Here is a 14,887-nt window from a genome sequence, read left to right on the forward strand (position 1 = left end):
AGCACCATGAAAATAACTGCTCATAGGCCCACCCAAAGCACGAGCATATCATTAAAGGGAACCTGTCAGGTCCCCATGCCTTCAGAACCGCCGGCTTTGGAGAGGCGCATTGCCCTTCTGATCATGCGCAGTGTTCATCTCTGAAGCCAGTATGTGGACACCCGGCTTCAAATGATCAATGATATGAAGGGAAGAAGACGTACACATGCCCAGTTAAGTATACTACTTGTTATCATGCCGGCGCTTGTAATATGGAATATTTAATATTTGTGCAGGGATTCACACCACAATCATAATACAAGTCTGATGGACAAATAAATTCTTGTTAAGTAGCATGTGACGTTTCGACCTAATCCTGGTCTTTTTCAAACATCGCTATACTTAACTGTGGGTTGAGGCTGTAGTGTAGGTATACCCAAATTAAGTGCTGGGCTTTGTTCAGAGTGTGGGTATTGCCACGGTGATCCCAAGGCAAGAGAGGGGCAAAGGCTTGGAACCGGGTCCTGGTGGCCTAATGGTACAGCACAAACCTGTGCTGGGATCAGTGGTGGGGTACTAGATTTTCTAGAGGGAACCTAAATTCACATAGCGTAGCTCTTGCTTTACAGCAGTTTGCATTCTGTAAATGTGATATACAGTACACTTCAATCAACAGCAATCTGCAAATGTACAAACATTTTACACATTCACCACCCCACAAGTTTACTGTGTGTTCTCAAATGCCGGGGCTGAATTTCTGTCCCAACCTGACCTAGATTTAAAGTTTTGATACCATGATCAATGCTTAAACATCAAAGGATTTCACAGGTTAAAGTCCTCAAAAGGAAGCAAACAAATGTAAAAAATATATTGTCCTTTCTTTCCCATTCTGTAAATAATAATAATAATAATAATGAAAAAAAAGTGTAATTTTATTTATCCAGCACAGTGTACTCTGTACAAAAAAACAAAAGCTAGAATTGCTGTATTTGGTCATATTGCCTCCCAATAGAATAAAAAGTGATCAGATACTTGCGTGCACACCAAATAATATCAATAATAATAACTAAAACTCGGTCTTGCAAAAAAATGAGTCATTACACAGCTCCATTGGCAGAGAAATAAAAAAAATATATGGGTCGCATGCTGGTGACACGATGAAGATAAAATGTAATTTTTCTGTTTTGTGTGTGACCTGATATTTCAATAAAGAAATTGCTTTTTTAGTACAATATTTTGTAAATGCCATTAAAAACTTCAACCTGCCCTTCAAAAAAACAATCTTCATATTGTTGGTGAAAAAAGTAAAGAAAAAAGTTGCGTTGAAATCAAAAGGGGAAAAAGAGAAAACTGAGAGCGTCAACAAGGGATAAATATTAAGTTCACTTCTAAATAAACAAGGGTTATCAAAGGTAATAACTGAAGTCCACTTACTTAATTTTCTCTGCTATTAGCTACAGAATTATTGGGGCTGATTCATTAAGACTGGTGATGTGCAGGCTGGTATTAATGAAGGGCTCACTGGAGTACGATGCACCAAATTCATTAAGAGGTGCACTTCCCGTAATTAATTCGGCACACCTCAGAGCGCCTCATGAAAAATGCTACTTCTGCCAGGAACTGGAACAGCATTTCTGGCATAAGAAACACAAGCACTAATTTTGGCATAGCCACTAGCCATCCCAGCTTGGATCTGCCCATTTGGGCTGAGCAGCTTCGATCTGCTGTGAAAATTTCAAAATTTCCAACATTTTTGCATAACTCTGCGTTGCATAAAGCATTGCAGCTTTTCCACGTTTTTTACATCAGTTTGCTGCAAAAACACTTTGAAGAAGGGCCCCCATTGACTGCAATGTTTTTGAAGAATAAAAGTTACCTTTACGCAAGAAGGATCCCTTTGAATTGTCTACCAATTCAGATTGAGTCCAATTTGACATTACATTTTCCTTCATGGCTTTGAAGCTTGAATGTTTGACAACCAAGTCAATCTGTGCATCATCTAAGTCCTGTCCTAAGAATTTACAGATTCTCACTACACAGCCACGGAGATCCTGAAAAAAATGACAATTATTTACACCCAAATATAGTGTGTCATTCATATCATATTACTAGCTGTAAAGACAATTAATAAGCAAACTTTCCTTTTTTCCCCAGATGGTTTGAGAAACTATGTGTAAAGGGAACTTCCCAGGTAAAATATCTGTCATGCAGTGCCTTGGGAAAGTAGATGCTAACGAGGTCCGTAGAATTGTCCTATCTACCCATCACCCCCGGATTAGTCCTGAAGATGGAGATGCCAGGTTCACGTGCCTTGCTATTCTCATATATCAAGCCTAATCTGTCCTCTCCCCCACCCAAGGAGATGAGAAGCTGAAGTGTATAGGATAACACTAACCAGACTAACAAGGAATGGCTGACAGGGATAAATGAAAATATCAATCATACAAAATGCACTCACCAAACACAGAGTGAAACACAGGGGTAAAGTAAAAGGAGTAAAAGGAAGGAGAAACCAAATAGGATAAGATGAGGATGTGCACACAAACAAAACTCTAAGCAACAATTTCCTGGATAAATCTTCCAACAGATACTCCAAACATGACCTACACCTACAACTTTAAACCAGGCAGCAAAAACTAAGACTGGCAATTCCAAAGTACCAGAGGCTAGCATATATAGCAGAGGGAAGAGGCCAACACTGAACAACTCAGTCAATCCAGATAGTCCAGATAGGAAAGCTCGAGTAGCTTCATCTCAACAGAATAAGCATCGTACTGCCAGCAAGAAAAAATGGCACTGTTTAATACAATGTTGAAGCACCTCTATCCAGTGCAGGAATTCATGAAACTAGATGCGACAATCTTCCAGCCCCTTTCTGTCATGGAACCCTCGCAGTTCCTAAAAATGGGATTCTGAAATTGCCCTATATGAATGGAGAATTGATTAAGCATGTTCACAACCTCCACATTCATTCTCATGTGAGTGACAAAGACCAGCAGAGCACAGTACAGCAATCACCAGAGATCCCATTGAGAAATCATTCTCAGGATGTGGTAAAATTCCCAGTGATGGAAAAGTTATCCCATATTGTATTGAATATATGTATACCACTTATTTGGTTGTCCAATTTTTTGATAAAGCTTTCCACGAATGGGTAGCTTTTGCATATTTGTCACACTTAAATGTTTCAGATCACCAAACAAATTTAGATATTAGACAAACATAACACAAGTAATCACAAGATGCAGTTTTCAAATGAAGGTCTTAATTGTAAAGGGAAAAATAAATCCAAACCAAAAGTGATTCTCCCTCTACCTTAAAACATAAATTAACTGTGGATTATCACATCTTTGGGAAGCTGAGTTTAATTTCCCTAGCCACACCAAGGCCTGATTACTACCACACCTAATCTCAATCAAGAAATCACTTTAATAGGACCTGCCTGACAAAATGAAGAATACCAAAAGATCCTCAAAATCTAGACATTATGCCTCAATCCAAAGAAATTCTGGAACAAATGAGAAACAAAGTAATTGAGACCTATCAGTCTGGAAAAGGTCATAAAGCCATTTATAACTCATGCGAACCACAGTGAGAGCAAACATCCAGAAATTGCGATATAATGAAATAGTGGTGAACCTTCACAGGAGTGGCCGGCCAACTATAATAACCCCGTTATTACATCCAAGAGGCCACAAAAGACCCCATAATAACATACAAAGAACTGCAGGCCTCACTTGCCTCAGATAAGGTCAGTGTTTATGACTCCACCATAAGAAAAAGGCTGAGTAAAAATGGCCTGCATGGCAGAGTTCCAAGATGAAAACCACTGTGGAGCAAGAAGAACATAAAGACTCATCTCAGTTTTGCCAGAAAACATCTTGATGATCCCCAAGACTTTTGGGAGAATACTCTGTGGATTGTCATAACAAAAGTTTAACTTTTTGGAATGTTTTTGCCCCATTATATCTGCCATGGTAGTAACACAGAATTGCAGAAAAGGAACATAATACCAACAGTAAAATATGGTGGTGGTAGTGTGATAGTCTGGGGCTGTTTTGCTGCTTTAGAGCCTGGAAGACTTGCTGTGGAAAATGGAACCATGAAATCTGCTGTCTAACAAAAAATCCTGAATGAGAATGAGAATGTCCTGCCATCTGTTTGTGACCTCAAGCTGAAGCATATTTGGGTTATGCAGCAGGGCAATGATTGAAAACGCACTAGCAAGTCCACATCTGAATGGCTTAAGAACAAAAAAAATAAGACTTTGAAGTGTCTTAGTCAAAGTCCTGACCTTGATCCAATTGAGATGGTGTGGCGTGTCCATAAAAAGGCGGTTCTTGAGCAGAAACACTCCAATGTGGCTGAAGTAAAACAGTTTTGCAAAGATGAGTGGGCCAAAGTTCCTCGAGAGCATTGTAAAAGACGGTTTACCAGTTACCGCAAACACATTATTGCAGTTTTTGCTGCTAAGGGTGTCTCAAACAGTTATTAGGTTTAAGGGTCAATCACTTCTTCACACAGGCCCCTCTAAGTTTGGATTTCTTTTTGCCTTAAAAATAAAGACCTTCATTTAAAAACTGCATTCTGTGTTTGTCTAATATTTCAAATATGTCTAATATTTAAATTTGTTTGGTGATCTATAACATTTAAATGTTATAAACAAGCAAAAGAATAGGAAATCCAGAAGGGGGCAAACACTTTTTCACACAACTGTATTTCCATGTTTTATTACTATTCATTTGCATATCACAAGGTAGTTTCTCATTTTGTTTTAATCTTAGGTTCTGTCTTTTAAATGGCCACAGTGTGACAGCACACCCATATACCCATATGCGCTCTGGCTTTTTTTCTGTTTGTTTCAGTTTTTTGGATTTTTTACAAACAGGGGTACGGCTCACCCTTATTGGACTGTCCGTTTTGCTGATATAGCTTTCCACAGACTGAGGATGCACAATTGGGACCTGAATCTGCTCTGCCCTTATCTATTTTAAAATGTGTTGACACATAATGAGGTGAACTACAAGAGTTAGGTACAGTTCTGATTGGGTACACCTTGTCGCTGTGTGATGGCTTTTATGCTTCTCGATGAAAATAGTGTTTGAGTGCCCTATGTTGTTTCCATTCATTATTACTATTTACTTATTACAGGGTATTTTCTCATTTTGTTTATATCTTCGGTTCCATAGTTTCTGGGGAATAAATGCCAGAGACATACAACTAGGCAGTTAGATCTAACCAGAAACCCCACTGACACTTTATGCCGCCCTATAGAGTATCACTACCTGTAAGAGCTCCTCGTATGTAACAAAGAAGAATCTGCTGTCATCTTTCATTTTCATCCAGCCTTTCACATGTTCAAACCAAGATCCATATAGAACTGAAAGACAATGGTTTAGAATATTGATGAGAGTTTATTTATTTCAGAAGATCCTTTTAAATTATGAACTTTATAAACTGTACATACTGCTTTGCAAGGACGCTTCTAGTGCCAGTAAGTAGAGATTAGAGTGAGTTATTATAGCCAGCATCATACTTTCCCCAAGATAAAACTTTTGTCCATAACAGTTTCCTTACAAACTCACATAAAAAATACATATTATGATTGGAGCGCCCGCCAGGGCCATGGGGATACTCGGTACTGCGCCAGTTCTTAAAGGTATGTGGTCATGGCAGCAGTAACCCGGTCCGTGGCCCTGGGCATCCAATAAAAGAGTCAATGAATTGAAACGGGAAATAAAGTTTATAGGGGAATTGTTCATGACGTCACCCGTGGTACTCGGTCAATATGGCCGACGCTGCAGTTCAGATCCACTGGGGCAGTTGGTGATGCAGCTAAGATGTTTCAGCTCTCCACGGGCACAGCTAGTCCCCAGGGCAGATATAGGTGTTAATTGTGATGATTGTGGTTGTGGCAGTTGTAGTGCAGGGCAAGTGATGCAGGAATACTTCAGAGGACACAGCTAGGTGCAGCTTTCAACGCTTTACTCACAGTTCCACAGATTACTGTCTCCAGCCGTGTGTTGTGTCCTCCGAGTCTGTGGTCCAGCCAACCCCCAGATGATTTGGGGTACACTTCTCCAAGACTCCTCCTCTTATGTTCCTTTCCTTGCCATCTCACTGTGCTGGTTCCCAGCTCTCCTGCCCTCCACCTTCACACACAGTGTCCCAAGCCAGCAGCCCTGTATCTTGTCGGGCGATGTCTCTCTAGTCCCTTTGTTCCTATGTGGCTTCCTTTTTAGCGAATGTGTGTGGATGTGGCTGTGGCACGTACAGATACCATGGCCTCCGGCTGGCTAGCTGAGCCTTGTAGTTCTCCACTTGTCTTGTGGGCTGGCTCCCCACTGCAACCTGGTCCTTCCACCTGGCGATGGTCAGCGTGGATGCGGGCCCCATGGGTGGATTGCTCACTACCCGTGTCTCTAGGACCCCTTCTTTCTCTTCCTTCTGTCAGGAGCTTCTCTCTTTCTCTGTCCCCTGGTGCTGGGACAAGCTCCTCACTGCTCAAGTCCCCAGCTCCAACTGTCTCTCATTTCTGCTCTGCTTCACTTCTTCCCACTTACTGACTAATTTTGTAGACCTTTCCTGACTCCTCCTACTGTTTTCATGACATCTCTACTCTCTCCTCCCACATCCTCTACCTAGTAACCCAATCCAGACTGGGATGAGGCCATCCTCCCTTGCGGTACACCCAGATGCCCTGTCTGGAGTGGTGTGGTGTTGGATGCTGGTGTTAGAGTCCTGGGTAGTACCCCTCCTTACCCGAGAGAGGGATTCCACACCTCTGGATGAGGTGCAGTACTTCTGTGGCGACTGAACCCTCAGGGGCGCCACATTCATTATGAACACTATTCTCTTCGTTCACATGGTATTTCTTACATACAGTGCTATAACTATAGACTGGGGCAGTACTGTTCCTTTAAGAATTACTGCCTGGCCATATCAGCTGTGCCTACTCAGCGCACTGTGTGTGGCCTTGTCCTATCACAGAGCAGCTGGTTGAAGGGGATTCCGGACTGTCTCTCCGCAGACCAGGAAATGTGTGGAGCAGGACTTCTGGTTCTGCCTCCATCTTCCTATGCTCCCTTTCAAGGCTTCTCTCCTACTACACAAGGCGCTTCTGTCTGGTGACATGATGGCAAAATGCTAATAGCATCTAATGGACAGAGTTCAGTGAAGGAGGTGGTGTGTGTTATTGTGTGGTGACAGATGTCAGGGCATGCATTACTGCATACTTTGGGGGGCCATGTATTATAAGGAAATGCTATCATGTGTATTAGGAGGTGATGGGTATATGATATCATGAATATTATGAGGGGCTGGGGGATCTGCTACAATGTATATTATGAAGGGTTGGGGTCTATGGCCATATATATTATGAAGGGCGGTGGGATCTGTTGCAATGTATATTGTGAAGGGCTGTGGGTGTCTGCTGTACTGTATATTATGAGGAGTTGGGGGTCTTTGGACATGTATATTATGATGGGTTGTGGGTTTCTGCTGCACTGTATATTATGAGTGGTTTGGGGATCTGCTGTACTGTATATTATGAGGAGTTGGGGGTCTTTGGACATGTATATTATGATGGGTTGTGGGTTTCTGCAGCACTGTATATTATGAGTGGTTTGGGGATCTGCTGCACTGTATATTATGAGGGGTTGGGGGTCTTTGGACATGTATATTATGATGGGTTGTGGGTTTCTGCAGCACTGTATATTATGAGTGGTTTGGGGATCTGCTGCACTGTATATTATGAGGGGTAGGGGGTCTTTGGACATGTATATTATGATGGGTTGTGGGTTTCTGCAGCACTGTATATTATGAGTGGTTTTGGGATCTGCTGCACTGTATATTATGAGGGGCTGTGGGATCTGTTGTGATGTATATTGGGGATAGGGGACTGCGGCCATGTATATTATAATAGGTTGGGGGGTCTGTGTTCATGTATATTGAGATGCTGAGGGGATCTGCAGCCATGTATTGTATATTATGAGGGGCTAGAGATCTACAGCCATGTATATTATCAGGGGCTAGGTGCTCTTCGGCCATGTATACTATGAGAGGTTGGAGGTCTGCAGCCAAGTATGTTATGAGAGGCTGAGGGGGATCTGCGGCCATGTATATTATGAGGAGCTAGAGGTCCACTGCTATGTACCTTCTGAGGGGCTGGGGGGTCTACTACAATGTATTTCCTTTGTTTTTGGGGGATGGGGAGGGGTGTTTCACTGTCCACTGCTGAGGGCTGGAAACATTAACTTGTGTACTGCATGTTTTGTTGAATATTTTTGGGTGCTGATGGGTATTATATTGTGAGGGGCATGAAGGTCAATTCATCATTGTACACCCTGAACTGTTGTGAACTCTGATTGGCTGGGGGTGTTACAGTATATAATGTGTGTGAGGAGCATGATGGATTATCGTCTCTGAGCAGCTGAGAACTTTGATTAAAGGGGTCTTCAGGACTAAAACTTTTCCCGTGGACATAGAAACTAACAGGAAAAAAAGTTGCTAATTATCTGCATGTCCTGCCCACCGCCGATCTCTGCCAATTCAGGGCAGTCATAGACCACTACTGCTGGCGATTTTGCGGCCTCCACTGATGTCATGTTGACAGAGCAGCAGCTTCTCTTCTTCTCTAATTGGTTGATGAGGTATCACTGCCAATGTCATGTTGACTAAAAGCGGATATGATCAGGCTCAACCACTGTTAGATGATCAGGGGTAAAATCTAACCCCGCCACACTACAAAAATGTGAAGACAGAACTGTTGCTTTCAAAGTTTTTTTTAATCTATCTTGTGCAAAAGAGAATGGTTTCCAAATAACGTTTTGGCTCAGGCACGAGCCTTCGTCAGGAAGACAATCTGTTCATACGTAATAACAAAAAAAGCATATATTACAATCAAATTCAAAAGAATAATAAACAAGTGAACACATAGGTACACGTTTTAAGTATCTCACGTATTCTACATATGATATTACTATATAGTGTTATCTGGTGTGCATGCTGAAACTGCTTGTGAAATACAATAGTATTGTAGTGATTGGGCGGGGAAACAAGAGGATAGAAATGATTTAAAGAAATATTTAAACCCAGTGGGTTCAAACATTAAAGCCTTTTATCAGGGTATTTAGTTTCTGTTATCCTTGCTGCAGTCTGTTAAAGGTAAAAGGTGTTTTAATTAATTCACTTATCTGCCCTATCACCTTTTGGATGTGGCTTTATATACTTTCCCCATTAGTGTTTCTTGCTGGTGATAACCTTATTTGGATTTACACCCATACTGCTGTAGTTTAAGCCAGTCAGTAAAAGATCAGCTAGGGTTTATCTGTTTGCGGTTTATGTTATTTACTCTGCACCTATCTTCTGTTTTTTAGTTACATAGTAGGCAGTTTATTTTCTAACAGTACATATTTAATCCTTTATTTTGTATTTCATGGTTTGTTGTGTTAACTCTGGGTTCTTTTAGCCATTTTATAACACCTTCCCTTCTAGTAGGAAATTTGCACTCTGCACTGCCCTCTGGTACTTTAGGAGCAATGTGAAGCGCTATCGGTCTTTCAGGCAGCATAGGTCTGAATTGCCATTGTCTAGTCTGTGGTTAGGACTACCTCTGTTCATGCGGTAACCACTTAGGACTATGGGGTCAGGATCTCTAGTTTGTCCAAGAACCAGCAGGGTCAGTTGCAGTTTTTAGTGTTGCCTAGCAGGAAAGGGCTACACAAAGCTGGAATGAGCTACAAAACCATAAGCAAGACACTGGGTGAGACGGAGAAAACTGTTGGTGCCATAGTAAGAAAATGGAATAAATACAAAATGATTGTCAATCAACATCGATCTGGAGCACTATGCAAAATCTCACCTCATGGGGTATCCTTGATCATGAGGAAGGTGAGAGATCAGCCTAAAACTTGTTAATGATCTCAAGGCAGCTGGTACCAGAGTGACCAAGAAAACCATTGATAGCACATTGCGCCACAAAGGTCACCCTGCTTAAGAATGTGAACAGAGTCAGAATAAACGGCTTCACAGGAGCGCCAAGCTGGTGATGGGAGTTTTTTTAGTGCAGATAGCACACTCCAGCTCCGGCCGGATGCCTCAGAAGAAGATAAGACTGGATGTAGTAAAAATGGACTGGTCATATGGAGCGCAAGCGACACAGTTCAGCTGGTATTAAAAAGTCTTCATTTAATATTTCCACAACGCGTTTCAACGGAATAGTTCCATCTTCTTCAGGTCGCAGTTAAATGAGGGGAGTGGGAGACACATAGTGGGCGGTGTTGAGTATGCAGTAACTGGTAATGTATTGGGGGAAAGAGTACAGGTGCTAAGTAATTTATATATTTATTAGGTGGGGAAAGTGGCTATTTTAAGATAGCGCTTACTGACTGTATTGGAGGGACACTCACTTGGCTGCGAGTTTTAAGGCACCCAGGAACACTTTCCACTTTAAACAGTCTATGTGGTTTATTATATAGTCATAAACCGTACCGAACAGTAAATTGCACACTGTTTCGGAGCACGACATTAAGTTGCCATCACTAAACATGCTAGACCTTACTCCGTCCAATTACCATGGGTGACCGCACAGTTCACTAACTGACCCTCGTCAGTATACACTGTCCCCCAACTCTGGGTTACCTTCCTGGAGCTCCTGCTCCAAACGCTGACCTCCTGTCATTCCTCTCTCTCTTTCTCTGTCTTACTGAGATCACCATCCTTGTGTCCAGGGCATTCATGACAGACCAGACCCGCAGAAGAAACGGTAGCTTCCTCAACACAGAGCAATCACAGACTCTGCATATACGGCCTCTCCATGTGCTATTCAGGAAGTCCTACTCCCAGGATCTTCCAACAAAGGTTGTGCTAATCAGGAAGTCTTACTCCCAAGATCTTTCAACACAGGCCTTCAGATCCATGGCATCACCATGTGCTCTTCAGGGATCCGATCCTACTCGAAAAAACCTAAAGCAAACAAGGATACCTAAAATATAACTTTTATTACTCAACACTAAAAAATACTCTTTCCATAAACTATAAAAAATAATAAAGAAGACATATAATTATGTACCTGTAAGGTCCTAGGGAGTAACTACACTGAGTCCTACCTGGCAGTGGGGGTTGGCACCCTAAGTTACTGCGGTAGGCACCCCCACTCAACGTCGACTTACCCTAGGGAGTCCCTAGAAGACCCTAAATAAGGAACCCTAGGAGGAACCCTAGAAAATCCCTATGGGTAAGTCGACATTGAGTGGGGGCGCCTACCACAGTAAATTAGGGTGCCAACCCCCACTGCCAGGTAGGACTCAGTGTAGTTACTCCCTAGGACCTTACAGGTACATAATTATACAATGCCTACAAGTAGTATTCAACCCCCTGCAGATTTAGCAGGTTTAATAAGATGCAAATAAGTTAGAGCCTTCAAACTTCAAACAAGAGCAGGATTTATTAACAGATGCATAAATCTTACAAGCCAAAAAGTTTTGTTGCTCAGTTAAATTTTTATAAATTTTAAACATAAAAGTGTGGGTCAATTATTATTCAACCCCTAGGTTTAATATTTTGTGGAATAACCTTTGTTTGCAATTACAGCTAATTATCGTCTTTTATAAGACCTGATCAGGCCGGCACAGGTCTCTGGAGTTATCTTGGCCCACTCCTCCATGCAGATCTTCTCCAAGTTATCTAGGTTCTTTGGGTGTCTCATGTGGACTTGAGCTCCTTCCACCAGTTTTCAATTGGGTTAAGGTCAGGAGACTGACTAGGCCACTGCAACACCTTGATTTTTTGCCTCTTGAACCAGGCCTTGGTTTTCTTGGCTGTGTGCTTTGGGTCGTTGTTTTGTTGGAAGATGAAATGACGACCCATCTTAAGATCCTTGATGGAGGAGCGGAGGTTCTTGGCCAAAATCTCCAGGTAGGCCGTGCTATCCATCTTCCCATGGATGCGGACCAGATGGCCAGGCCCCTTGGCTGAGAAACAGCCCCACAGCATGATGCTGCCACCACCATGCTTGACTGTAGGGAAGGTATTCTTGGGGTCATATGCAGTGCCATCCAGTCTCCAAATGTCACGTGTGTGGTTGGCACCAAAGATCTCGATCTTGGTCTCATCAGACCAGAGAACCTTGAACCAGTCAGTCTCAGAGTCCTCCAAGTGATCATGAGCAAACTGTAGACCAGCCTTGACATGACGCTTTGAAAGTAAAGGTACCTTACGGGCTCATCTGGAACAGAGACCATTGCGGTGGAGTACGTTACTTATGGTATTGACTGAAACCAATATCCCCACTGCCATGAGATCTTCCCGGAGCTCCTTCCTTGTTGTCCTTGGGTTAGCCTTGACTCTTTGGACAAGCCTGGCCTTGGAATGGGAGGAAACTTTCAAAGGCTGTCCAGGCCGTGGAAGGCTAACAGTAGTTCCATAAGCCTTCCACTTCCGGATGATGCTCCCAACAGTGGAGACAGGTAGGCCCAACTCCTTGGAAAGGGTTTTGTACCCCTTGCCAGCCTTGTGACCCTCCACGATCTTGTCTCTGATGGCCTTGGAATGCTCCTTTGTCTTTCCCATGTTGACCATGTATGAGTGCTGTTCACAAGTTTGGGGAGGGTCTTAAATAGTCAGAAAAGGCTGGAAAAAGAGATAATTAATCCAAACATGTGAAGCTCATTGTTCTTTGTGCCTGAACTACTTCTTAATACTTTAGGGGAACCAAACAGAATTCTGGTGGGTTGAGGGGTTGAATAATAAATGACCCTCTGAAAAGACTTTTCACAATTAAAAAAAAAAAATAAACAAAGAAATAACATTCTTTTTTGCTGCAGTGCATTTCACACTTCCAGGCTGATCTACAGTCCAAATATCACAATGCCAAGTTAATTCCAAATGTGTAAACCTGCTAAATCTGCAGGGGGTTGAATACTACTTGTAGGCACCGTATGTCTTCCTTATTATTTTTTATAGTTTATGGAAAGAGTATTTTTTAGTGTTGAGTAATAAAAGTTATATTTTAGGTATCCTTGTTTGCTTTAGTTTTTTTCGAGTTTTTGTAGGATTCCAAATATATTTTTTTGTTAGGTTGGTTTTTTATCCGATCCTACTCCCAGGATCTCCCAACACTCACTCACCTGTGACCACCTCATGGTCACATTATATATTTGTAACCACTCCCATAAGTGGGAGGTGTGTGTGGTTAGTCAGACATGCCCAGCTCTCCGACTAACCCTGTAAGCCTCCATTTAAAGCTACACAAACACAACTCTTACGGAACTACAAGTCCCAGAACAACAATACTGGCTTACAGCGCAGACTCCCTCTGTGACACATACCAGCCATTTACAATCATGCCAGACACTGTTTAACAAACTCAATTATGCCTCCATGCATATCCTGAGGAGCCCACACAGCGCTCCCTAGCTGCAGCATAGGGCACTGCATCACACTATGTTTTGTTAGTTGGGGCACAGTGGCGGATTATAATTTATATTTAGAATGGCAGGTTGCATAATAACTAGTGTTGAGCATTCCGATACCGCAAGTATCGGGTATCGGCTGATATTCGCGGTATCGGAATTCCGATACCGGATTCCGATACTTTCAGTGTATCGGAAACCGGAATCGGAAATTCCCATCATGTAAACTCTCGGTTTTTTATGAATCAACCAATGAGGAATGATTTGAAGTGTGGACACATCCTGTTCTGCATGGTGGGCATGTAACTACTGGCATGGCTGTGATTGGCTGCTGAAATGATGTCACGACGCCCTTTAAAAGTCACCGCCGCCATTTTGCGATCACTCTGCTGTGAATTCAGTTAGGGACAGGACGCTGTGTTTTGACTAAGAGCCAGTTTAGAGATTGCGATTTGCTGAATTGTGCTTAATCCAGGCTAAATTAGCAACCGCTGTGTGTTCACCTTGCTTTTGCCTTGCAGCGCTGTTCACAGCTGTCTGCAAGGTCTTTGTGTGTGAGTGCAGCTCACTCTGCTGTCTGTCCATAGCCATAGCCGGTTGTGGTCAGCTCAGGGTGCTTCACTGTCTCATACTGCTTAATCCTTTTTTTTTGGCAATTAGTGCAGCCTGCTGCACATCATTTCACATATATCCTATATTAGTGGCTTCCCATCTGTATACTGCTTGATTGTGGAAAATCACTATATAGGATTAGATAGAGGATCTTTGTTTGGCCTTGCAGCACCATTCGCGGCTGTCTGCACGGTCTGTGTGGGTGCAGGTTACTCTGCTGTCTGTCCATAGCCATAGCCGGTTGTGTTCAGCTCAGAGTGCGTCACTGCCTCATACTGCAAAATCCATAGTCCTTTTTTTGCAATTAGTGCAGCCTGCTGCACATTTTTTCAAATATATCCTATATTAGTGGCTTTCCATCTGTATCCTGCTAGATTGTGGAAAATCACTATATAGGATTAGATAGAGGAGCTTTGTTTGGCCTTGCAGAGCCGTTCGCGGCTGTCTGCACGGTCTATGTGCGAGTACTGCACTCACTCTGTAGTGTCTGTGCTGTTCTACAAAACAAACCCAAAGTTCACCAAACACTCCATTTTACTGTTGTGTAGGCCACATAAGCGCATAACAAAGTCTAGTCCACACTCCCTAAAATAAGTGTTTCTTATACCTGTTAGCAGCTGTTCAGGAATAAGCACACACTAAGCCATTAGTACTTTTCTGCCTATCTTTATCACTCAGTCTATCATGATGAAGAAGGCAGGGAGTAAGGCACATGGGCGTGGAGCAGGGAGAGGACGTGGGGATACTGTGCCAGCTGCAGGCACCAGTGACTCACCATCCCTGTTATGATCAGGTGGCCTTGGAGCAGCATGAAAACTTTCTCTGGAGTAGGTGGTAACTATACGGACCGCAAACCCTGATCTTAACATCGCAACTAGAAGTAG

At 42.6% G+C, this 14,887-nt stretch overlaps 1 protein-coding gene across 1 annotated transcript in view; it reads right to left on the bottom strand.

The window, feature by feature from the left end:
• The window catches only part of LOC138651037 (sulfotransferase 2B1-like), a 173,279-nt gene that overhangs the window by 19,683 nt on the left and 138,709 nt on the right, over positions 1 to 14,887 (bottom strand). Inside the window, exons 6-7 of the mRNA XM_069740975.1 lie at positions 5,265 to 5,359; positions 1,856 to 2,030 (exon numbers count right to left, since the gene is read on the bottom strand). Of these exons, the coding sequence (XP_069597076.1) occupies positions 1,856 to 2,030; positions 5,265 to 5,359 (270 nt within the window). The remainder of the gene's footprint in view (positions 1 to 1,855; positions 2,031 to 5,264; positions 5,360 to 14,887) is intronic.

This window comes from Ranitomeya imitator, chromosome 10, assembly GCF_032444005.1.
Source record: "Ranitomeya imitator isolate aRanImi1 chromosome 10, aRanImi1.pri, whole genome shotgun sequence".
In the NCBI taxonomy this organism is placed as follows: Eukaryota; Metazoa; Chordata; class Amphibia; order Anura; family Dendrobatidae; genus Ranitomeya; species Ranitomeya imitator.